The sequence below is a fragment of the Bubalus bubalis genome, chromosome 23 (genome assembly GCF_019923935.1).
Source record: "Bubalus bubalis isolate 160015118507 breed Murrah chromosome 23, NDDB_SH_1, whole genome shotgun sequence".
Lineage (NCBI taxonomy): Eukaryota > Metazoa > Chordata > Mammalia > Artiodactyla > Bovidae > Bubalus > Bubalus bubalis.
The window spans coordinates 44,152,619-44,178,735 of record NC_059179.1 but is presented as its reverse complement, the minus strand read 5'-3'; the positions used below and the strand labels follow the sequence as shown (position 1 = coordinate 44,178,735).

General features: G+C 51.6%; 1 protein-coding gene across 5 annotated transcripts in view; it reads right to left on the bottom strand.

Moving 5' to 3' along the window:
- Positions 1-15,876, bottom strand: part of LOC102413256 (phospholysine phosphohistidine inorganic pyrophosphate phosphatase) — a 127,023-nt gene extending 111,147 nt beyond the window's left edge. For 3 of the 5 annotated variants that reach the window (XM_045164206.1, XM_045164205.1, XM_025274396.2), the window contains exon 1: positions 15,672-15,875. In XM_045164206.1, coding sequence (XP_045020141.1) covers positions 15,672-15,796 — 125 coding nt within the window. In that variant the 5' untranslated portion in view covers positions 15,797-15,875. Of the gene's footprint in view, positions 1-15,671 lie in introns of all 5 variants that reach the window. The other 2 variants (XM_045164204.1, XM_025274393.2) reach the window with 2 other exon arrangements.
- Between the last annotated feature and the right edge of the window lie 10,241 nt (positions 15,877-26,117).

Below are 26,117 nucleotides of genomic sequence, written 5' to 3'. Positions count from 1 at the left end.
CCGGGGAGGAGACAGCTCTGGAGCTGAGACTGGAAGGGAAGCAAGGAGACAAAGGAACAGGGACCCCCAGAAGGAAGGGGGACCCTGCAATAGCAAGGGGGCCAGCGGGCCGGCTACCTGGCCTGGTCCGGAGCACACGGGGCCCTCCCTGGATGCATCCCGGGCCATGGCATGGGAGGGCCATGGAAGTCACCAGGCTGCAAGTCAGGAGGTCCGAGAAACCCTAGGGAAAAGGTGAAGGGTCTGTCCAACGTCACCTTCTCCGACCATCTGGGCGACGCTGCCCACTCTGTCTCTAGGCTGCTTTTCTTTCTGACACTAACCCGTATCTCCAACCATCTCATGTCTGCACTTGTTCAGCGTCTCTCTCCCGGACTCGCGTGCTCCATGAGATCAGGAACGAGGTCTGATGGCGGGGCCCACAGGAGGCCCCTGACAAGCGTTTGCTGAGTGACTGAGTGATGGCAAGTCCAGATGACAGCTGGTGAGAGGCACTCTGCCTTAGGACCACGCCTACTACTTCCCCTGAGGGGGCCCTGAGCCTGCACCCCCTTCACTGCACCCCACGCGGTGGTGAAGACACGCACTCCCACGTGACGGTGAGCCTCCAGACCCCCCAGGCGCCGCAGCCGACAGGTGAGACCTGGGAAGAAACGTCAGGCCCTACTGACAGGGCGAACAAACGCAGACGGAGAGGCTGACAATGTCGTGCAACCAGCAGCCCAGGTGATTCAGTCCTTTCTCAGTATTTGCCTTTCCTAATCAGGGGGTTATGAATTATCAATTACGCTTAGTGGTTAATTGCCCTTCATAAAGACAGCTTTTGTATTTTTAAATTAGGCAGTTAATATATTGTAACTAATAGCATCACCTTGTATATTACGGACAGATCTTCCACGGATTGGCGCCTGGGATGTGCGATCCGCACCCAAGTTAATGGAGCAGTTGAGGGAAGAAGGCAGCGGGCGCCGGGGGACTAATTATTGCTAATGGATTACGATGTGACCTTCTCAGAACAGTGAGCACTCGGTGTGACGGTGAGATGACAGGACCTCGCAGCTGCTATTCCAAACACAGCTCCGATGCCCATGAAACACAGGTAAACAACACAACTCACCGCAGACGCTGTTCTCCACCGACACACAACGTACGTTTACTGGAGACACAGTGCTTTAAAATCAAAAGTACTCAAATGGAGAAAGCAACACGGAAACCTCTATACTGCTGCTGCTGCTGCTAAGTCGCTTCAGTCGTGTCCGACTCTGTGCGACCCCATAGACTACCATATGTAAAACAGATAGCCAGTGGGAATTTGCTGTATGACCCAGGGAACTCAAACTGGGGCTCTGTGACCACCTAGAGGGGTGGGGTGGGGTGGGGTGGGGTGGGAGGGAGGTAGAAGAGGGAGGGGACATATGTACACCTGTGGCTGATTCATGCTGTTGTATGGCAGAAACCAACACGATGTTGTAAAGTAATTATCCTCCAATTAAAAATAAAATAAAATTACTAGTTTTAGGACTGAATCAGCCCCTGGACAGCAGTGGGAAATGCTCGGGGAAGGCCCCTCACCACAGGTCTGTCCATTCATGTCCCTGACCACACCCTCTTTTCACTTTCTGGCATGAGCCCCAGGTCATCTCTTCATTTTCCTTAATTACTAAAAGTAAAAAAAGTACTGGTTGGATGGATGCGTACATGCTCGGTCCTGTCTGACTCTTTGCAACCCTTCGGACTGTAGCCTGCCAGGCTCCTCTGTCCATGGGATTCTCCAGGTAAGAATACCGGCGTGGGTTGCCATTTTCTCCTCCAGGGGATCTTCCCGACCCAGGGATCGAACCATCATCTCCTGTGTCTTCTGCATTGTAGGTAGATTTTTTTAACCACTGAACCATCAAGGAAGCCCTAAAGCATTATTCATTATTATTATTAAAAATAGTAAAGGATGAATACATTACATTCAGCCTTGCCCTGGGGGTCGGTATCTGTGATCCGATGTCATCCTCACCCCTTGAGGGCAGAGCCCCCTTTGGACACCCTGTGTCCCCCACATGCACCCCCAGGGCCAGGAGCCTGGAGCACACAAGGCGTTAAGCACCTGCCAAATTGAGTCTGCGAGCTATGGAGACGAGAACCAGAAGCCCGTCCCAGGGATGAGAAAACAGGAGCTCCAGGAGGCAGAGACCTGAGAAGGTCAAACAGCGTGCGAGCCGCTCTTGGCTCAACTGTGTCCCGCCCCTCATCTCGTAGGCTGACCCCCTCGGGAGGGAAACGAAGGTTAGGAGAGGATGAAAGGGTGGGGCCGGGACAGGACAGAATCACAGCCAGAGACGCCAGGGATCCCTCTGCAACCACAGAGAGGAGGCCACGTCAGGGCACAGTCGAAGGGGGCCGCCTAGCAAGCCGAGAAGAGGGCTCCCCCCAAAAAACCCACCCTAGGGCACCTCGATCTCGGACACCCAGACTTCAGGACTAGGGGCAGATAAACCTCTGTCACTGAGCCCCCCAGCTTGTGGTACTCTGTTCCGGCAGACTAAGACAGTGGAGGAGCCAAAGCCTTGGTGTCTCTTGGAGGGGTCACTGCTTAATATCAGATTCAGCCTTGAACGGCCTGGAACACACGAACCCAATGTCAGGAGAGAGGGAGCCAGGCGTGGCTTCAGGGCTGTGGCAGAGCCTGCCATGGGCCTCCCAAGGGCAGCGAGCCCCAGGGACATCGGCATTGGGCTGGGCCCAGCTCCAGGACAGGCCAGGCCTTCCCGTCCCCCAACACCCTGGAACCCTGGGGACAGAGGGCGTACCACAGGGCCCTGGCAGCCAGAGCAGGGCTCCGGCCGGACGTCCCCTCTGAGACCGCGGCCACGTTCTCAGTCCCCTGTGCCTCCCTGGACCCCTCCCAGAGCGGGTGGGGACTTGCCCCTACTTCCCGTGGGCGTACTGGCTCTTTGAACTGACCTTTACCTCCTCCTGGAGGCTGGGACAAGCTCTGAGTGACAGTGTCGCATGATGCCATTACTGAGCATCACATGAGCGGGTCCCTTGCAAATCACCTTGGACCTCACACATCTGCTAGCTGTCGGCATCTGCCAGGGGCGCTCACCCGAAAATAATGGAAACCCTCTCATTATCGCTTGGTAGCAGGTAGAGTGCTGGGACGATTACTGGACATCCTGGCTGACCTTGGCACAGCTCCACCACCTCGTGCCCTCTGGGCTCACCACAGAGGAGCTGGACAGGGGCAAGGAGGCTGCCCTGGGGAAGGCCCCTCCAAGCTCTGTCCCCACCCCACCCCAGCCACCTCTCACCATCATCTGACCCCGAAGGCCCTCGCCATCACCCTGAGTCTTTGCCATCACCCTGAGTCTTTGCCGTCACCCATCCCCTATGGTAAATCCTACGTATCCTTCAGAGCCTGGTTCGTTTGTCCCTTCCTCCAGGAAGGCCCCCCAGACTTCTGTCCCCTCCCAGGCAGAGTCGGTCCTACTTGGCTTTCACAGATCTTGAAACACGGCAGTGCTTTTCTGTGAGAAGCACTTAAGTGATCCAAATTCTAATGGAACCAGGTCATTCTAGCACCCAGAGAACCTCGGGAGGGCTCACTGCAATCCTGCCCGTGGGGAGCACTGCTTCAGCGTCTGTTAGGGTTAGGGTTAGGGAGAGCACAGTGGACCCTCGTGAGTCCAGACGGGTAGACAGTAGGACGAGACGCAGGGCAACTCGTGCCTTCCTGCAGCCGTGGGACAAATGCATATGAAAGATGCTCTAATACTGAGCAGGAGGCCAGGAGGTCAAGGAGCAACTGGGAGGTGTTCCAGGGCCTGATGACTATGGGCTGTGGTACCTCCACAAGCTATTTCTTCTCCCTGGGGCTCAGTTTCTTCATCCAGAAGATGGGATGATAACAGCCTCACGTGCTGAAGCTACAGGGAGATCTTCGAGGTGCCGGCTTGGGCCTGGCCCACGGTCAAAGCTCGCTCAGCGTGTGTGGAGAACGTCGGCCAGTAAGTGGCTAGTAGACAGGCTCCCGATCTTGTTCCCTGACCCCGCTCCCTGCCCCCAATGCCCAGAGCAGGCAGGGCCCACCCCCACCATGCTCCAGCCGCCCCATCACCAAGCAGAGAGGTCCCCGCTGCTAGCAGGCCCTCCCGTCCACAGCTCCTACACCTGGGCCTCCCAGGAGCAAGGGCTGGGTCCTACTGACGGGGGTGGGGTGAGGTGGGGTCTGAAAGGCCAGGCTGATGGTGATGCCAAACCTTATTACCATCCTGAGGAGAGGGACCCCTCACAGGATGGTGAAGGAGAGGAGGCCTCAAGCTGGGTGGGCTCCTGAGCGGGTAGGGAAGGCTGCAGGCTTGCAGGTTGAACTTGAAGCAACAAACGAGGGTAGAGGATGGTGACGTCTCCCGACCACAGAGAAAGCAGGGTCCATGTCCTTTAATTTACATGCCCCTAGGCTGGTCTTCATGGAACAACAGATTGGTTCCAATCGGGAAAGGAGTACATCCAGGCTGTATATTGTCTCCCTGCTTATTTAACTTATATGCAGAGTACATCATGAGAAACGTTGGGCTGGATGAAGTACAAGCTGGAATCAAGATTGCCAAGAGAAATATCAATAACCTCAGATATGCAGATGACACCACCCTTATGGCAGAAAGCGAAGAAGAACTAAAAGGCCTCTTGATGAAAATGAAAGAGGAGAGTGAAAAAGTTGGTTTAAAGCTCAACATTCAGAAAACAAAGATCATGGCATCAAGTCCCATCACTTCACGGCAAATAGATGGGTAAACAGTGGAAACAGTAGCTGACTTTATCTTTCTGGGCTCCAAAATCACTGCAGATGGTGATTGCAGCCATGAAATTAGAAGATGCTTACTCCTTGGAAGGAAAGTTATGACCAACCTAGACACCATATTAAAAAGCAGAGACATTAATTTGTCAACAAAGGTCCGCCTAGTCAAGGCCATGTGGTTTTTCCAGTAGTCATGCATGGATGTGAGAGTTGGACTATAAAGAAAGCTGAGTGCCGAAGAATTGATGCTTTTGAACTGTGGTGTTGGAGAAGACTCTTGAAAGTCCCTTGGACTGCAAGGAGATCCAACCAGTCCATCCTAAAGGAGATCAGTCCTGGGTGTTCATTGGAAGGACTGATGTTGAAGCTGAAACTCCAATACTTTGGCCACCTGATGCGAAAAACTGACTCATTTGAAAAGACCCTGATGCTGGGAAAGATTGAGGGCAGGAGGAGAAGAGGATGACAGAGGATGAAATGGTTGGATGGCATCACCGACTCGATGGACATGAGTATGGGTGGACTCCGGGAGTTGGTGGCAGACAGGGAGGCCTGGCGTGCTGCGGTTCATGGGGTTGCAAAGAGTCGGACACGACTGAGAGACTGAACTGAACTAAACTGGGCTGGTCTTCACAAGAGCTGTGTGAGGTCCACAGGCCCACCCCAGGCTGAAGTCTCTACCAGGGACCATCTCCACGTCCAGCGGCCCGGAGCGCTGACATGAGACAGGAGAAACACACCAGGAGGGGGTGGAAGGAGGGGAGGGGAAGAGCATGTTCCCCACATTCCCGCCTCCCTGACCCACACTGCCTGCTCTGCGCCCCCACCGCGGGGGCCACAACTCAACTCTCCACCACTACCTGGTGGAGAGAAGCCCCTCTTTCCATCAAAAATGGCCACAGCTGCAGATAAATGAATCTCTGTGGTTTGGGTTTCCAAGAGAAGGAAAGGACACCCCAACACCCTGGGGGGCAGTCAGTATGAACTGAAACCCGGGCGGCAGCGCCCAGTGGAGATCCTCAGAGAACAGGAGTCCCGGTTGCCCCATCTCTCGGCCTCCGGATCTTTGTTACATGGCGGGGCTCCACGGCAGCGCCAGCCACTGTCTGACATTGAGATCTGTGGCTGCTTCCCTTTTGGAAAGCCACGGAGACGGACTGCACACATTGGGAAAATCGAAATGTGCAAAGGGCCTATTTGTTCTAAGGACTTGCTATTTTATCATAGGGTCACGTGGGAGCACATGTGCAGAGCAGGGGCAGTCCTGCAGCAGAGAAATACAGTCATTTAAAAAAAAAAAGAAAGGAAAGGAGGGAGGTGGCAGGGAGAGGGAGAAAGAGAAAGGATGAGGGAGGGAAGAAGGAAGGAAGAAGAAGGAAAAAAATAAAAATACCATCATTCCCACACACCAAGGGGCAGCCACGTTGATTCAGGGAGGAACCCGGCCCAGCTCCCCATGTGCCCAGATGAATGGGCATGAGCTCGGGGTCAGGGAGCACCGACAGAAGGGCTTCTGCCACTTGAGAAGGGGGTCTGGCTTCCCGGCTGAGGTCCAGCTGTACCGTGCATAAGCCCTGCGCCAGGCACCCCTGGGCCAGACTCGGGGGTCTGAAATCCCAGCCATGAGATGGGGTAGTGCCCAGCCTCCCAGCTCTTCGGGGGGGAGGGGCACAGGGGGCCCAAGAGGAGCCCTAGCACATGCTGACATCACCGGGGCCGTGAACACAGGGCTGCGGGAAGCCTTTGCCAGCAGCACCAGCTGGGCCTGCTGCACCTCCCGCTTCTTTCCACCAGAGCAGATCTTCCGGCCAGCCTGCACGGCCCGCTGCGGGGTCCGGGGAGGTCCCTGCCCACTCTCCATCTGGCCCTCTGCTGGGCGCAGTGTGTCGTCAAGAGTCCAGGCAAGAAGTGGGAGTCCAAAGTCTGGACGGAGAGGAGAGAACACAGGCAGTGACGCATGCAGGTGGCCCTGGCTGAGGCTCAGTGTGGACCAGCCAGCCAGTGACCTCAGAGGGACGGGGAGAAGGAGGGGGACAGTCAAATAGAAACGTCGGGCAGGCCCAGAGCCAGGGTCCTTACGAAACATGTGGCACACCTTCCCCGCCTGGGGCCGCCCCCTCTGCCATCCAGTGAGTTCTCGCTCTGACTTGCCTGAGCCTCTGAGCTCTGATCAGAGAGCCACGCCAAACTCACAGCATCGCTTTACTAGTTAGATAAACGAAATTTAGAATCAGATGCAAGGGAATCCACAAACCAGAGGAGACTTGGAGACTGTCCAGTTTGGTGGTTCCTTTTACAGAGGGGGAGACTGAGGCCCAGAGGGACACGGGCGCTTAAAAGACACGTTTTCAGGAGCTAAGGGGTCTGTGGACCACTCCCCAGCCTTGGAAGGTCAGCTGCCAGTCAGTTCTCCCCTGATGTGGTCACTGGCTGGTCACGGGCTGGGCACTGCAGGGGACAGAGGCCGGGTATTCTTGGGGTGAGGGGGCCTCAGCTTGGGAAGCAGACACACCCACAGCACCTCCACCACCCTGTCCCTGTGTGAGACCAAGGCTTGTCACCTAACCCTCTCCAACCTCAGTTTCCACCTCTGTAAAATGGGGCACTAGCAGAAGCTACTTGACAGGACTGTTCTGAAGCACGTTGCAAATGCTCCGTGAATGACGATGGTGGTAACAAAGACAACCACACCTCTGGCAGGCCCAGGGCTGGGTGTTGGGGACATTCAGGCCCTCGAGGCAGGCAACTGGACAGGAAGCCAGATGCTCAGGGCACCTGGGACAGCAGATGGAGACAGCAGGTGAGCTGAAGCAACCGATAACAAAGAGGGCAAAGTTCAACCAGTGAAGGTGGGGGTGTGGGGGGAACCGAGGCTGGCTGTCCTGCCAGACGTCCCCGGGACACCCAGGATGGACAGCCCCAAGGGCAGTTACAACAGCTTCCAGGAGATGAAATGGACGCACAGAAAGCCTAAGGAACTTGCCGGAGACCACATTACAACCACAGCTTTGGGCTGGGAGTCAGACCCAGGTCCCCGCCCGCCAGAGCAAACTCCTATCTTCTTGCGGGGTGTGGCACCTGCCTCGGCAGGGGTGCTGACTCCCGCTCTCTGAGCAAGTCCCAGCCTGCCCCCCACCCCGCCTCCATTCAGGCACTGAGTGGGACTGTTCACAAGAAGGAAGCACCTCTGGCTCGTGAAGATTAAAACTGTAGACGTTATGCAACAAGCACTGAGCCTGGGAGGGCATCACTGTGCACTCGCCCCCCCCACCGGGGGCCCCCAGCTCTGAAGTCAGCCCCTGACATCAGCAGCACGGAGACGGGGCATTCCGGACAAATGCCCCTTGTCCAAAGTCCGGGCTGACTCAGCAGAGCTGTTTCTGGCTCTGAACTCAGAACAAGCGGCCCGAAACTCTGAGGGCCTCAAGAGCCCCTCCGGCAGGCGCTGGGCCACACCTGGGGGATGGGGCGAGGGGACACAGGGAGCCACTACCGGTTGGCTGTGTCCGTGGGGTCTGATGGAGCGAGGTGGGGGCGGAGCTGACCATCAAGGAAGCCGAGCTTCAGACAAGCCCCCTGGCCCTGATCCTCGGGCCTTAAGGCCTGAGGGGCGGATCCTGACTTTCACAGGGTCACGGGGCTTGTGTGCACATTTGGAAGCAGCGGCCGCGGGTCTGTGAGTCCCGGGTGGCGATTGCTTTATGAGGCTGCTCGGCCAAGGCGGGCCCTGCTTCCTTCCGCTGCTGCAAAAAGGCTGGGCTGAGGGGGCCCCCGCAGCTGTGCTTTAGTGCCTGAGACAGGATGCAGTAAATGCCCCCCTCCCTGCCTTTCACATGCAGATGCCTCTGGGGCTCCCTTTGTGCGGGGCAGCCCCCGCTGTGCCACGCCCTGCCTCTGAATGGCTCCCCTTGGGGAGCCCAACTGCCCAAGAATGGACTCCAATAAGTGGCCTGCCGGGGGGGACCCAGGCCGGTTACAGATGTCCCGGGACCACGCCCATCATAAGCCCTGGGGCAGTAAGCGGGCCCCACCTGGCCCACCTGGCGGCTCCAGGAGGCCTGGACTGCCTGCTCTCCCATCTGGGATGCTACTGGCCCAGAGGACAGGTCCAGAGCCCCGCTTACAAGTCACCGGTTCCACGTGGCCGGGCTCCCCGACCTCGGCTCAGTCTCTCTCCCCCTGACACTCACCTTCTGGGTGCTGTTTATGCTGCTCTCCCCAGACTGGATGGTCAGCCCCGCTGGGAGCAGGGACTTCCACCTGCCCCACTCCCTGCCCCTGTCCCAGTGCCTCCGGCTGTGTTTCTAGCAGGAAAGAATGTGAAAGTGAAAGTGTGGGTTGCTCAGTTGCGTCTGACTCTTTGTGACCCTACGGGCTGCCCACCAGGCTCCTCTGTCCATGGAATTCTCCAGGCAAGAATACTGGAGTGGGTAGCCTTTCCCGTCTCCAGGGGATTTTTCCCATCCCGGGGATCGAACCTGGGTTTCCTGCATTCCAGGCAGATTCTTTACCATCTGAGTCACTGGGGAAGCCTAGTATGAAGAAAAGTGAGGAGTGAAAGTTGCTCAGTCGTGTCCAACTCTTTGCGACCTCATGGACTATACAGTCCATGGAATTCTCCAGGTCAGAATACTGCAGCGGGTAGCCTTTCCCTTCTCCAGGGGATCTTCCCAACCCAGGGATCAAACCCACATCTCCTGCATTGCAGGTGGAATCTTCACCAGCTGAGCCACCAAAAGCACTTGACAAATATGTGAACGAAAAAATGAACAAGTGCATCTTTGATGAGAAGCCGTGAAGTACTGCAGGGAAAACTGGGGCTTGGAGTCTGGTGGGCGGGGCTTCGGGGGTGCAGAGGAGGTAGTCCCGGCTCAATGACTTTTCCCATTTGTGCCAGTTTCCGAAACTCTCTGAGCCTCAGGCTCTGCTTTGAAACGGGCTGGTTGTGAAGGTAGTTTGTGTGGTCAAACATCTACCTGGGACATCGCAGGCCTCCCGTCCATCACCAGTGATGCTATTATTGTGGTCCATGTTGTCTTAAAAGGACTTCCCCGGTGGCTCAGTGGTAAAGAATCTGACTCAGGTTCCATCCCATGGCAACCCACTCCAGTATTCTTGCCTGGAGAATCTCACAGACAGAGGAGCCTGATAGGCTAAAGTCCATGGGGATGCAAAGAGTCGGACATGACTTAGCGATTAAACAACAACAGCATCTTAAAAAGAAGAGTTGATATTCCCCATATGCTCTGTATCCCCCAAAAGGTGGGAATTTTTTCAAAAGCTAAGGACACCTGTCACCACGGACAGCTAGGAAGAGGAGTGGCGAGTCGCCTACCCCGCTCCAGGGTTTCCAGAACAGAAGGTGCTGTTTGGGCACCCATGGCGATAGGGAGCCGTCACGGAGGCAAACACCCCCCAGGGTCCTGGGGACCCCATCATTGCTGAGGCTCTGATCTCACCCCAGGAACTTCCTCTGAGCTCCCTGCGACTTCAAAGCCAGCCTCGCATATCAAGGAGCCCAGAGAGGGCAGGGTGTGGCTGCAAAGCAACTACAAAAAGTGATGTAAGCCCAGCGGTCTCCACCGAGGCCAGCAAGGCAGGGCCTGCCCGCCAGGAGAGCCTATTCCTGGCTCAGCCACTATGAGAGGGAAAAGTGAAAGTGAAAGTGAAGTCGTGCCTGACTCTTTGTGACCCCGTGGACTGTAGCCCACCAGGCTCCTCCTTCCATGGGATTCTACAGGCAAGAATACTGGAATGGGTTGCCTTTCCTTCTCCAGGGGATCTTCCCCACCCAGGGATGGAACCCAGGTCTCCCGCATTGCAGGCAGATGCTTTAACCTCTGGGCCACCAGGGAAGCATGTCCCAAAGTCTGACATCCCCAGGGACACTCCAGGAGCAGGCAGATTTTACTGGTGAGGGGATCCACACACACTCGCCGCCAGGAGGGTCTGGACACGGGGCTCCGGCGGCACCCACAGGAGGGTAGGGGCCGCTCCCTTGGGCCTGAATGTGATCAGTTGGCCATGGGAGGCCTGGGCCTGAGTGGAGGGGCCTAGTCTTTAGAGAGAAAAGGATCTTGAGCCAGAGGATGCTGCTGTGTGGGGTGGGGGGGCCCCGGTTCTGTGGATGCTGGGCTGCTAAGGGGCTGGTCAGGGGAAAATCCACCCGAAGTCTATGTAACTGGGAGCATGGGGGTGAGGTGGGCGGAGGGAGAGAAGGGGGCTACATAGGTCCCTTGGGAACGCCCTGGTGGGTGGGAAAGAGTTGTGGGGACATGGTGTGGTCTTATGCCAGGGAGCCCCAGGGTGATTCAGATCTCCAGGCCTCCTTCTCCAGGCCGCTGGGCAACATGATGGTCAATCACCGGAAACGATCCCGCGCCTTATGGGGAAGGCACTTCTCCCCTCTCAGCTGGGATGCATTTGAGGACTATTCCTATAGCCTGCTATTATATGGCTGCTAGATTGATACAGTGTTGCTGCTACCAGAGACACTCCAGTTAGATAAATCAGTTGAATTAAAGCAGACCAAGACAAAATGAGGCTTCCCTGGTGGCTCAGACTGTAAAGCGTCTGACTGCAATGTGGGAGACCCAGGTTTGATCCCTGGGTCGAGAAGATCCCCTGAAGAAGGAAATGGCAACCCACTCCAGTACCCTTGCCTGGAAAATCCCATGGATGGAGGAGCCTGGTGGGCTACAGTCCATGGGGTCTCAAAGAGTCAGACACAACTGAGCGACTTCACTTTTCCTTTCCTTTAAGACAAAAACCTCCCGGGGGTCTACTGGGGGGGACACCAGTCCAAACCCTTTGTGGTTAATGAAGCAGAGATCACCCCCCTTAGAGTCACACCCAGGGGTGTGGGCAGACTGTGGGACAGCGTGTCAGGGGAGCACCACCTGGGGAGGCTGCTGGAGAGAAGACCCCCGCCCTTTTTCAATACCCGTGTCTCCCTCAAAGGACTCTACGCTCAGGTCCAGCACAGAAGGTAGGAGTGGGGCGGACCTACGTTCCCATGGTCCCAAGGCCATCCCAGCGTAGACCTGGTGAGCCCTGGGCCAGCCCTGGGCCGCAGTGGCTTCAGCTGACCAAGGGAGATAACAGCCGCCTCCCAGCAGCAGGGGACGGAGCAACATGGATACCCAGAACAGAGGAAGTGCTCCCTGAGGGATCCCTGGAGCCACACTGACCCAGGAAGGGTGCACCCCAGACCAATGCTACTGACTGGAAAGCAAGTGCTCACAATCAGCCCGACCTCCTCCAAGGCCATTGCTACTGACTGGAAAGCAAGCGCTCACAATCAGCCCGACCTCCTCCAAGGCCATTGCTGAAGCCACTCTGTGCTCCTCCGCAGAAGGTAGACGGACGGGACTGAGGCTCTGTCCATATCCTTGACCTCCTTTATGTCTCCGGTTTCTAGAAGCAAAAACGACCTTGCGAAGATGCCGAGGACTCACAAACCCATGTGTTTGTGAGGAAAAGAGCCACGGGGACGCTCACATACACCACTTTGGGAAATGACCCGACAGCATCTTCTAGCGACGATTATAGGCCTATCTTAGGATCGGCAAGTCCACCCCTGGGTCTGTGCCCAGCAGAAACGCAACCATGCATTCACCAAAGACATGTTCTAGAATGTTTGTGGCAGCGCTATTGAAAATAACTGAAAATGGGAAACTACACCCGCCTCAGGAGAAGAGATGAGTATTTTACTTTAATGTAAAGATGTTTTTAAGCGGCCCTGATTTTAAAATAATTAAAAGCACATACAACAGGAATTCCTATATGAACATGGGAAGTGAGATTTAAATGGCATACTCCTGGGGTCTACCATGAGCCAGGCACTGCGTCAAGAGCCGTCATGGCACCTGCCTGCACCCCCTCTGGCCCCTCTCCATCTCATCAGTACCATCTCAGCATCTCATTGGTGCTGCAGTCCAACACCAGAGCCCTTCTTCACTTCATCTTCTCCCTGGACCCCACGATATCCCATACATCCAGTGGGCCAAGGTCCCATTGGTCCTGCTCCCAAAAGGTCTCTTAAGTTCCCCCGCTTCTCTTCATCTCCACCCACTAGCCCATGCCCCTTCCTGTCTCCCTGGACCACACAAGGATCTCGCAGCTGGCTGCTCCCTGCTTCCTCTGGAGCCCTGCCGTCTGCCCCACAGACAGCTATTTCTGCGCTTTGCAGACAGAGATCTTCTTAAAAGAGTTGGTGGGGGTAGGGGTGGGGGTAGGGAAATGTGGCATTTTTTCCAGCTTTACTGAGACAAAATTCAGAAAATACTCCTTTTTTGGTATCCTGAACAGGAAAATATATCCACATGGTTCAAAAATATGTAAAAATGTTTATATACGAAGTTAGCCAGGGAAGAGTCTTGTTCCCACACCTTCCCGCAACCACCCCAGCTCTTCACACAGTGAAGTTCTTCCCTCCAGCTTCTTTATGCAAACATACCAGCAGGAATTCATGCTTGCATTCCTACCTTTTCCACCCAAAAGACAGTACAGAGCACGTCCCGTCTACATGGGACGCCTACACGGCAGGGGTGCTCATTCTTTATACAGCACAGAACTTCATTGATAGACTGAGACTGTAACACGCCCCTTGTGATGGACAGTTGAGATGTTTCTAGTCTTTTGCTATCTCACAAGGCACTACCACAAACGCCCTCCCACCTACGTCATTTCTCACGTATGAGGCAGATGCTAATAGGTCACGCCAAATGCATCTTCCACGAGCAATGTAAGATAAGAGTCTAGATTTTGAGGCAAAGCTAGAAAGTTTCTTCTCCCATTCCCAGATTTCAAAGGGAATCTCTCCTGTTTTCATTTGGTACTTGTATAAAACTAAACTGTTAGTTGCTCAGTCGTGTCCGACTCTTTGCAACCCCATGGTCTGTAGCCTGCCAGGATCTGCCTGTAGTCTGCCAGGCAAGAATCTCAGAATGGGTTGCCGTTTCCTTCTCCAGGGTATCGTCCTGACCCAGGGATTGAAGCTGGGCCTCCCGCACTGCAGGCAGATTCTTCACCATCTGAGCCACCAGGGAACCTGGTACTTATATACTTTCACTTTCTATATTTTAATTTCTTTAAAACATAAATCAGATTCCATGACACTCCTGCCTAAAATCTTCAGTGACTTTTCCCTGCATTCCTCAGGATGGAATCCAAACAGCTCTGCCTGACTTGCAAGGCCCACTGTAGCCAGGCCCTGCCACTCTCCAGTCCTCGCACACTCTTCAGTTCTGTGAAGGGGAACCTGCCAAGCTCTCCTCCTCAGGTTTTGAAGCCACTGTTCCCCCCAGCTGGAAGGCACTTCCTCCTTCCCTTCACCACGATGGACCCTCTTACTTTCTGGTTCTGAGACGCCAATGGCAATTACAAAGCCCGGGGTCCAGTGGTGCCACCGGCAGTCCTGGCAGTGTCCTCGGTGCATATGACTAATGGGCAAGATGCCCTCCTACCGTCTAAGAAGACGTTCAGTGCAGTCCAACCGAATCATAATGCCGGCCACAAGTAATTTAAAGTTTTCTGGTAACCACAATAACAAAGATCAAAAGAAGCAGGTGGAATTATTAAATATATTTTATTTAGCCTAACATATTCAAATTACTATCATTTCAAACATGTAACCAATACAAAACGATATAATGAACTTTTTACATTTTTCTCAGTAAGTCTTTTTCTCACTTATATGCAAAGTATATCATGAGAAATGCTGGGCTGGATGACGCACAAGCTGGAATCAAGATTGCCGGAAGAGATATCAATAACATCAGATATGCAGATGATACCACACTTAACGGCAGAAAGCGAAGAAGAACTAAAGAGCCTCTTGATGAAAGTAAAAAAGGAGAGTGAAAAAGTTGGCTTAAAACTCAACATTCAGAAAACTAAGATCATGGCATCCGGTCCCATCACTTCATGGCAAATAGATGGGGAAACAGTGGAAACAGTGACAGACTTTATTTTGGGGGCTCCAAAATCACTGCAGATGCTGACTGCAGCCATGATATTAAGACACTTCCTCCTTGGAAGAAAAGTTATGATCAACCTAGACAGCATATTAAAAAGCAGAGACATTACTTTGCCAACAAAGGTCTGTCTAGTCAAAGCTATGGTTTTTCCAGTAGTCATGTATGGATGTGAGAGTTGGACTATAAAGAAAGCTGAGCGCCAAAGAATTGATGCTTTTGAACTGTGGTGTTGGAGAAGACTCTTGAGAATCCCTTGGACTGCAAGGAGATTCAACCAGTCCATCCTAAAGGAAATCAGTCCTGAATATTCATTGGAAGGACTGATGCTGAAGCTGAAACTCCAATACTTTGGCCACCTGATTGAAAGAAGTGACTCATTGAAAAAGACCCTGATGCTGGGAAAGATTGAAGGCAGGAGGAGAAGGGGACGACAGAGGATGAGATGGCTGGATGGCATCACCGACTCAATAGACATGTTTGGGTAAACTCCGGGAGTTGGTGATAGATAGGGAGGCCTGGTGTGCTGCAGTCCATGGGGTCGCATAGAGTCGGACACGACTGAGCGACTGAACTGAACACTAAGTCTTTAAATCCGCTGTGGACTACACACTTAGCATATCCTAACTCCTCAGACTAGCCCTATTCCAAGGACTCAGCAGCAAGGAGCTGCCCTGCTGGACACTGGAGGAACTCTAACCAGCAGAGCCCCATGATCGCCCAGGTGTGCCGGACCCCTGGCGCAATCCGGTCCTGGGTCCCGGGGGCCGGCCCTCCGCTTACCCCGCGGGGCGGGGCCAGAGCAGCAGCAGGAGCCCCGCCCCGTCCCCCGCCCGCCCCGGGCCGGAGGCCCTCGGGACCCCGCTGAGCTCAGCGCCCGGCGCCCAGCACGGCCCACTCACCTCGCCACCGCCTCCACGGAGCCGGCGATCGCCGCGCCGCCGCCCTCACCACCGTCCAATAAGACGCCAGAGATGTCCAGCAGCACCCCGCGCACGCCCGCCAGCCGCTCGCCCCACGCAGCCATCGCGGCCCGCCCCGGCTGCAGCTAGGGCCCTCGCGTCCCAACCGGCGGCTAACGCGCCGCCGCGGTGGCCGCGCAAGGGCTCCTGGGAAGTGTAGTCCCAATCCCCGCGGGGTGGGGCGGGGCGGGGCTGGGGCTGGAGGGCGGGGCGGGCTGGGGCGGGGTTCGAGGGGCGGGGCTGGGGCTGGGGCTGGGACTGGAGGGGCGGGGCGGGGCGGGGCGGGGCGGGGCGGGGCGGGGAACAAAGCCAGGAAGAGAGGTGAGCTTTTTCCGCACTCCCCGAAATGAGAGCCTTTTGACTGGAGATCCGTGGACACAGATCAGGAAGAGCGGGAAAACAACCCCCCCTGGGAAACAGCCAACCCTCCCCCCCCACCCTGAGAATTAGAGCAAGGCCAGTTGGGACTACAAGGAGGCACCTATATAAAAGTAACAAAAATGAATGAGAACAGGGAAAGACTCTCATTGATATTCCCACCCTCTGGCCGGACCGCAGTTCTAAAAGCAATGGCGATACTTGGATGCTTTGACCGGATAATCCTGCGCCCCTGAGAAACAGGGGTAAGGAAGGGAACCTAAAGGCATGTCTGCAGTATGAGCTGTGATGCCAAAACAAGCTGGAAGACAGGGACTAAAATTGCTCAAGAAGTAAGATGGTTGCTGAAAGAAATACTGTGCCATCAAAAAGGAAGGCTGGGTTACAACATGGAACATGCTTGTGTTATAACATTATATAAAAAGCAGAATGCAAAACTGAATGTAGGGACTTCCCTGGTGGCCCAGTGGTAAAGAATCTGTCTTGCAAGGCGTGGGACACAGGTTCGATCTCTGGCTGGGGAGCTAAGATTCCCACATTCTGGGGAGCAGCTAATCCCGTTTACCACGATGAGAGTTTGTGCACCCCCTCCGTGTGGAAGGATCTTTCATGACACAATGAAGATGTCACATGCTGCAACTAAGATCCAATAGAGCCAAAGTAATTAATTAATTAATAAAAAAACACCAATGTAGACCCCTGCCTGCAAAAATAAGGATGCATAGGAATAAGGCTGAGAAGGAAATGGGAATATTGCAACGTGTTTGCCCAGTGAGATTTTTGGATGAATTTTTACATTCTATTTAATGTTACATCATATTTGTAGTAAGTTGACAGAAAAGGGGAAGAGTTTCCTTGACCACCCCTCTGACCAAGTGTTTAAGCTGAGACTTGAAAGAATTTGACTTCTCTTGGCCTGAGTTAGCTTTCAGGTTTCAAAAGAAGACCATATTCCGATGGCCACTTTGTTTCAGTCTCTGGAGTTACAGAGAGGATGAAGAATTCATCAGAATATTAGAACTCGGACCCAGTTCAGTGAGTCATGCATGTCATGTTGGTAAGTTTACTGAGGAAACTGTAGTCTACTGACCTTACAGGAGAAATAGGAATATCCTTCCTGCTCTTTGGGAATTCACATTCTGATTGAGGGAAAAATGAATATGAGACCTTGGGCTTCCCTCATAGCTCAGTTGGTAAGGAATCTGCCTGCGATGTAGGAGACCCCGGTTAGATTCCTGGGGTGGGAAGATCCGCTAGAGAAGGGATAGGCTACCCACTCCAGTATTCTTGGGCTTCCATTGTAACTCAGCTGGTAAAGAATCCGCCTGCAATGCGGGAGACCTGGGTTTGATCCCTTGGTTGGGAAGATCCCCTGGAGAAGGGAAAGGCTACCCACTGCCATATTCTGGCCTGGAGAATTCCATGCACTATACAGTCCATGGGATCACAGAGAGTTGGACACAACTGAGCGACTTTCACTTTCACTTTTCACTTTCATGGTTCTTAATTGCAGACAATGTTCACACGGGGCATTAAGGAGCTTACAGATTTCCAAGGCAACTGGGGAACCAAGCTCAAGCACTGCACAGCAGAGAGCTATGCAGCTCTGAGAAATGCCCAATCACTTGGCTCTTAAGATGACAGGGACTGACAGTACTGCCCCCAAAGAACCAAACCTATGCACTTTTCCCTCAGAAGATTCTCTCTTTTCATCTGTTGGCTCCATTTCACTTCCACCATGTCTGGCTTGGTGGAACCTAGTCCAACCTGCAAGGGAGTCTGGGAAATGTAGTTTTTGCCTTCCTGATTCTGGGGTACAGGAACTGAATGATCTGGATAATCTACCAGGTCCATCATGAGCCATGCATCATCCACATGTTGAACTTCAACTCTCTTGGCTCAGTGGGTCCCACGGGTACATGCATGCCTGCGTGTATCTCCTAAGTCACTTCAGTCCTGACTCTTGGCAACCCTATGGACGGTAGCCAGCCAGGCTTCTCTGTCCATGGGATTCTTCAAGCCAAGAATTCTGGAGAGGGTTACTATGCCCTCTTCCAGGGAATCTTCCTAACCTAGGGATTGAACCCACATCTCTTACCTCTCCTGCATTGGGAGGTGGGGTCTTTAGTGCCATCTGGAAGTCCACCCCCGCCCCACTCCACTGGTGCAAAAGGGTCTAAAGTATGATCTTTACCTTTGAGTTAAGACTGGGCAGAGAACAAGAGGAACACTTTTAAGGCTACTGATCAAACATGTGTCCAGTACCAGTGAGTGAGAGACACAGCCAAGAGGATGGACTCTGCGGGCAGTGGAGGGCAGCAGTGGTTTCTGAGCAGTGGGGCAGCCTGAAGCATGACTGGGCTTTAGCTTCATGCCAAATGAGGAGGCAGGAAAAGGATACCTCTGCCTGTGGGGGTGAGCCCACACATCGTTCTCCCTCTCCCACTGGCTGGGCATGACCTTGGCAAATTGCTTTCTGTATCTAAGATTATGGAGACAGAATAATGGCTCCTTGAAGATGCCCATGCCCTACTGCCCAGAACCTGTGAATGTGTTTCCTTACGTGGCAAAGGGGACTTTTTAGATGTGATTAAGCCAAAGATCTTAAAATGAGAGATTATCCTAGATGACCCACATGGGCTCGATCTAACCACAAGAGTCCTTGTAAAGGATAGAGGGAGGCAGGAAAAGAGTCAGAGAAGACATGACCACAGAAGTGGAGGTGAGAAAGAGAGATTTGAAAAAGCTGCACTGCTGGGCTCGAATATGAAGGGGTCATGAGCCAAGAAATGCAGGCAGCCTCTGGCAGCTGGAAAAGGTGAAGAAAAGGAGTCTCCCCTACAGGCTCGTTTTTTTTTAATATTTTATTTATATTTGCCCTACTCCTACTTCTCAAATATCTGTTTTAACTTTTAATTTTAAAACTTTTTTAATGCTTTAACTTTTCATCTGTTTTAACTTTTAATTTTAAAAGTTTAATTTAAAAAAGGTTTTAATACTTTTTAATTAACTTTTAATATCTGTTCTTTTAACTTGTAACCAACACAATATCATGTTGGTTTCTGCTGCGTATCAGTGTGAATCAACTGTAAGTATACATATATCCCCCACCTCCTGAGCCTTCCCCCCACACCCCACCATTTCACCCCTCTAGCTCATCACAGGGCAGCAAGCTGAGCTCCCTCTTATGCAGCAGCTCCCCACTAGCTATCTGTTTCACACATGATAATGTATATATGTCAGTACTACTCTTAATTCGTCCCACCCTCTCCTTCCCCCAAAACACCTTGATTTTAGGACAAAACTTGCCTCTAGAACTGTAAGAGAACAAATTTGTGGTTTCTAAGCCCCTAAATTTGTGATAATTTGTTACAGCAATGATAGGAAATGAATACAGGGACCCAAGTCCCTCACCTGAAGGATGACATGTCTGTCCAAAGCAGCAGGTCTCTAAGTGTGGGCTCAGACCTGACCCAAAAGTCCATGACCTTTCTTTGGATGTGATTTTTGTTGTTGTTCAGTCACTTAGTCGTGTCTGACTCTGCGACCCCATGGACTGCAACAGGCCAGGCTTCCCTGTCCTTCATGATCTCCCAGAGTTTGCTCAAACTCTTGTCTGGGCATTGTATAAGTTAGAGTTGTTTTCACTGTATATAACAAATACCCACCTGCAGTTGCTCAACCAGATTGAGTTGTTTTTTTCTCATAGATCAAGAAGCCAAGAGGAGGGCAGTCCTGGGCAGGTACAGCAGCTCCCAGAATCGTCAGGAAATAGACTACTTCCATTTTTCTGCTCCACCATCCTCAGCGTATGGCTTCTTCCTCATGCTCTCAAGGTGCCTGCTGTTGCCCCAGGCATCACATCTGCATTTCAGGCAAAGGGGAAGGAAAAGGAGAAAGGGCCTGTGACAACTGAGTCTTGACCTTTATAGCAGGAGAAAAAAGCTGCCCCAGAATCCTGACCCAATAGACTCTTGTTTATATAGTTTTGGGCCAAAGCTAGTGAAGTGGCACATTAAGCCTCCAGTGTCCAGGGAGGCATGTTTCATCCACAGAGCTTGGCCTCTTACATTCCCAATAACAAGTTTACAAATCATGTCTGAATTTCAGCTGAAATTTGAATACTTCCAATCTTCTATTGCTGAACAGATGTGTGTATAATCCTTCCATATTGGCTTGTATTAACTAGGACTCTGGTTGCCAGTGACAGAAACCCGATTTCAAATGGCTTAAGTTGAGGAATCTATTGGCTCATGTAAACGATCTAGTCATTGATGGCTTCAGGTGTGTCTGGATCCAAGGCATGAATGGAGGCATTCTGGGCTCCCTGACTCCATTTCCTGACTCTGTCCCCCTCTCTTGCTCCTTGGAAGAAAAGCTATGACCAACATAGACAGCATACTAAAAAGCAGAGACATTACTTTGCCAACAAAGGTCCGTCTAGTCAGGGCTATGGTTTTTCCAGTGGTCATGTATGGATGTGAGAGTTGGACTATAAAGAAAGCTGAGCACCAAAGAATTGATGATTTTGAACTGTGGTGTTGGAGAAGACTCTTGAGAGTGCCTTGGACAGCAAGGAGATCCAACTGGTCCATCCTAAAGGAAATCAGTCCTGAATGTTCCTTGGAAGGACTGTTGCTGAAGCTGAAACTCCAGTACTTTGGCCACCTGATGTGTAGAACTGACTTATTTGAAAAGACCCTGATGCTGGGAAAGATTGAAGGCAGGAGGAGAAGGGGATGACAGAGGGTGAGATGATTGGATGGCATCACCGATTCAATGGACATGAGTTTGAGCAAACTCTGGGAGTTGGTGATGGACAGGGAGGCCTGGTGTGCTGCAGTCCATGGGGTCACAAAGAGTCGGACACGACTGAGGGACTGAAATGAACTGAACTGAGATACAAACTATTAATACCATATGTAAAATAGATAAACAACAAGGTCCTACTGTGCAGCACAGGGGATTATATTCAATACCCTATAATACATCACAATGGAAAATAATATGAAAACAGTATACATATACACATATATCTGAATCGCTTTGTTGTCCACCAGACACTAATACAACATTGTAAATCAGCTATATTTCAATTTTAAAAAAAGACTGAAGGGATGAAATTTGGGCACAGGTGTGGGTAACAGAGGACTTTGTCCCCTGGCTTGCAGGAGACCACCAAGAACGATCACACGTGTCTCCATTCAAGCAGGAAGCAGGTGCTTCGTATACCTGCCAAACCCTACCTTGCTCCCCTATCTGTACTCTGCACGTGCCTCTCTTCCGTGCAGTAGGACGACGACACGTGATGCTCACCATCAAAAGAGCCCAGAAAGTGCCTCCTGCGCTGTATCCCTGCTCCCCTGGCCCCGTCCTTCCCCAATTCTTTCCTCATATGTTCTCAGCTTATCACTTGGCATTTACACACACACACACACCCATTCTCTTTCTCCCAATGACATGTCTCTCCACTTTTCCAGATGTCCAGAGCAATTTGGCTGACCTGGCGGTTCCCTTCTCTTGGGCTCCTCCTGGGAATATCTTAAAACATTAGAAAACAGTGACTGAAAGAGCTTCCAAGACTGGATCCCAAACCTGCACCACCATATCCTCCTATGCGGTGCTTGGGCTCAGTTACTTCTCAGAGGTCCTCTTCTATATCTCAGATCCTGTGTCACCTTGAGGGAAAGCCATTTGATAAATGTCTGCAATTGGATTTCACCCTGGGGCAGGAATGTGGCTTCCTGTAAGAGAAGAATGTTACTGAACCAGGCTCTAAAAACCTAACAACTACCCTGGTTCAAATCTCAGCTTCCCTACTTCCTAGCTCTGGGGTCTCGGCAAAAGTCACTCTGAAGCTCTCTAAGCTTGGTTTTCTCTACTGTAAACTGGGGGTATAAGTGCCTGCTTCGTGGGGTCGTGGCAAGGGTTAAATGAAATAACCCAAAATAAGCAAAAAGCTTAGCCCAGTGCCTGGTCCAGAGAAAGTGCCCAAGGAAGAAGAGCTATTATTGTGAACGCTTACTGTCGTTACCAGGACAATACCCTCCTCTCACTGCCTTCTCACCTTCTTTGATGCTTCCTCCACATTTCTGAAATAAAGGAGTTGATTGTTTCTTAAACCTGTTGATTTCCAAAAAGAAACAGTAATTTCTTAAAGCAAAAGATACTGAGTAAACATTTTTATTTTGGTTGCAGTCTGGGGATGGGTGGCTACTCTTTGAGCGCTTTCACAAATCAAAGCTTTTTTTTTTTTTTTTTTTTTAAAGGAACACTTGCTCTGCTTGGCTGTCAGAGTTCAAAGCCCTGGTGGGAAATGGGAAATGCTAGCCTTTAATTGTAAATGAACTTTCCACCACCAAGGGCTGTGGAGTCAAGTAAACAAGTAACAACTGATTCTGCTGCGTGGGTTCGTTTCTTTTTAAAATGCAGCACCTCCCCCTCCCATTTTGCAGCCCGATTTGAGTTAAAGACGTCCGCGGTTCACTTCTCCCCCTTTGTTACACTGTTGTGCCTTATGAAGCTGTCTCTTTGGCATAATGTCCTACCCCGTGGGCTGGCCCAAACTGCAGGGTTTTACCTAGAGGATTTAAGGTGTATTTTATTTCGGGAACATCAGATTTTATCTCAGGTGCTTTGACGCAGCTCCTAAGATTGCTCTCCCTCTGCACATACTGCAGATTCTTTCCATTGTTAACACTGTTCACAGCTCAGGCGGCAGCTTCTCAAGGCTGTGTGGGAGGTATAGGCCACTTTGTTTGTGGAATCGCTCGGGAAGCTTGGCATCATTGATTTGCATCAGTGCCTCTGGAATAGCCTTTGCCTTCTCCTTAAAGATACTATCTAAACTGTGAAATTCATTAAATAGCCCCAGAAATGGATCAGGTTATTTAACACAACATCCCTAATGGTGCAATATCTCAGCTGTCTGCGCTGATAGTGAACATTGTCTTGGCCAGTGTTATCAGCCCGGGACACCCGCTATGAATATTGATCCCGAGCTTGTTACAGCCATCACTTGCCATCAGGACAGGTCAGGGATGGAACCCACCTAGCATCAAAGCAATTTAAAGACAGCACTCAGGCAGAATTTTAATGCCCACGCTGAAAACACAAATCAACTCTGAGCACAGGGAGAAGGTGGCTTGCTGGAGACCGATGTACTTATTACATAGGAACATCTCGCATATAAATACACGTGTGAGGACCTGAGCAAGTCAACACATCTCCAGATTGTTTCTCTATGAAGTCCTACTGCCTTTCTGGTCATTTACAAAGCAGGTGGCCAGAAAAACAATTCTCCCAGACACCCCCACCCCTCACCAAATTGAAGAATTTAGTCTGTTCTATGGGTGAGGTGTCTCTTTTTAAGTTGGGTGAATAAGAAGGAGCATTTTCTGTTCCTGCAATGTTGATGGGAGACACCGTGGTGTTTCTTTTTTTTTTAATTATTTATTCGGCTGTGCTGGGTCTTAGCCGTGGCATCGGGGGTAGTCAGTCTTCCTTGTGGCATGCAGGAGTTTTTAGCTGTGGTATGTGAATTCTCAACTGTGTCGCATGGGATCTAGTTCCCCGACCAGGCGTCAAACCTGGCTCCCCTGCATTGGGAACGCAGAGCCTTAACTGCTGGACCACCAGGGAAATCCCACATCATGGTGTTTCTTGTGGCACCTGTCTCCAGAAGCCAAGTCCTGAATGCAAGAGTTCACATAACTTCATACAGCACTGAACACACATATCAGAAATATAGGAAAAATAAAGGGCAAGGGAAAAAAGATAACTAAAAAACTACTAAGAGTTCTTAGAGATTCACAGTCTTACAGCACATGGCCTGTATGTGTTCTTGACATTCCAGTTTGTTGCGTCTCCGTTTTCTTATCCTTTTCTATATTTAACACCTGCAGACCTCAAAGGAAAGATGATTCAAATTATTTGAACAAAAATTTTTGGAGAGAGTTGATAAAGTGAAAAGAAGATGACTGGGTTTGGCCTGCTCTGGCTTCTGCACCTTCCAGGTCCCTCTGGTTGGGGACATGGGATGCCCTCTGGAATGCCAGCCCATGTTCCCCTGAAAGTGACCTCAATATTTCTCAGAGGAGAACAGATAAGGACAGGGACCATGTGGAGCCAGAAATGTCCATTCTGGAGGTCCCTTAAAAAGACCTATTTCTAGCTACCATGGAGAACCTAAATATGAAAAAACATAAATGTGAGTGGAAAAAATGTAAAAGGGGAGCGGGATCAGTGGGGAAGGAGAAAGAAAGAAAAGATTTTTTTTAAATTTTGTTTTATAGAAGTATACTTGATTTCAATATTGAAATGTATTGAAGTATACTTGATTTGGGTCGTCCCCGATGGCTCAGATGGTAAAGAATCTGCCTGCAGTGCAGAAGACCTGGGTTCAATGGTTGGGTCAGGAAGATCCCCTAGAGAAGGGAATGGTTACCCACTCCAGTATTCTTGCCTGGGGAATTCCATGGACAGAGGAGCCTGGTGGGCTACAGTCCATGGGGTTGCAAAGAGTTGGACAAGACTGAGTGACTAACCACACACACACACACACACCCCTGATTTACAATGTGTTAATTTCAGTTTACAGCCAAGTGATTCACTTATCCATGTGCCTACATTCTTTTTCATATTCTTTTCTATTATGGTTTATCACAGGGTATTGGATATAGTTCCCTCTGCTCTACAGTAGGACCTTGTTGTTTAAGAAAGATTTTTTTTTTTAATCAGGTGAGAATTGGGTGAGAAAAAGTTGTCAAAACAAAAACCAAACTACCCTATCAGAGACCTGGAAGGTTCTGTGATTGGTAATCCAGGTTCCTGGGTGCCACGGTTTAGAGCCCTGGCCATCTTTCTTTGGTTTTCCCTAGGCGAGCATTCCCTCTGACGTGAGGTGGTCCGCTGGGCTTGGCCAGGGTACTTCCTTCCCTGATTTCCTTTGAAAGCACAATTCATCTCAGCTTTAGGACTGGAGCTGGCTCGAATTTCGGCAGGGCTTTAAAGTCCCCAGGGAATACAGTGACCGCCTCTGGGAGGGGCCACGAGCTTTGAATGAGAAAAGCTCCAAGAAGCTGGCCTGTAAGATCTCCTCTTCAATAACAGATGGAATTAGCAGCACCCCCCCACCCCCGCCCCCACTGCACTTTAGTGGAAGGCTTCTCCTCCCCTTCCTACTCCTACCTGCTCAGACAATCTTAATTGCCAAGTCATTGTTTGAAAACCCCATGGGGCCGGGAAGAAAGGGACAGCAACCTTAGAGGTAGCTCTGGGCTAAGGGGTTGGAGAAGCCTCAGAAATTGCCGCTGAGATAAATACTCAGCACTCAGACTGTTCCCCAAGCAACAAAAGAAGGGGAATTTAAGAAGGGTGTGGCTGGTGGAAGCTTCCCCAAGGACTGCTGTGCCCCATCCCCACAGGACGTCGTGGTGGGTTAGATGCAAGCCTTTGGTCTGTTTTCTGACCATAAGTCCAAACCAGGCAAAACATCTTTTAACCTTTTTCTTCTTGGGACTACTGGGAGGATGGGGGGTCAAAGATGCAACCTGCTTCCCAGGGACGCAATTTAACTGTGCAAATGATCAAACCTGTGACTGTGAAGAATGCCTGAAAGGTATCAGGGGTCATGTTTGGAGTCTCCACAGGACAGGGCAGCCGCCCGCACCTAACTCACCTGTCTTCACCAGAGCATCTTGGCTGGGGCTCAGACATCTCTCCGAAACCCCTGCTGCTCCCTGACCTGGCTAGGCTCCAAGGTGGAAGGGAAAGCCTCTGTCACAACCTGGGTTTTGTCCAGTCCACAACCTGGACGTTCCTAGAGAAATAACAGGACTTACAGCAAAGAATAGTGGTTCAGGAAACAAGACCCGGGTTCAAATCCAGACTCTGTCACCAACGAACAGTGGCCCTGGGCAACATCACTTCTCACCTTTGAACCTCATTCTCACCTTTTCTCATCTTAAAACCGGGATAAATAGCCTTGCCAGGCCACGCCCACCGCAC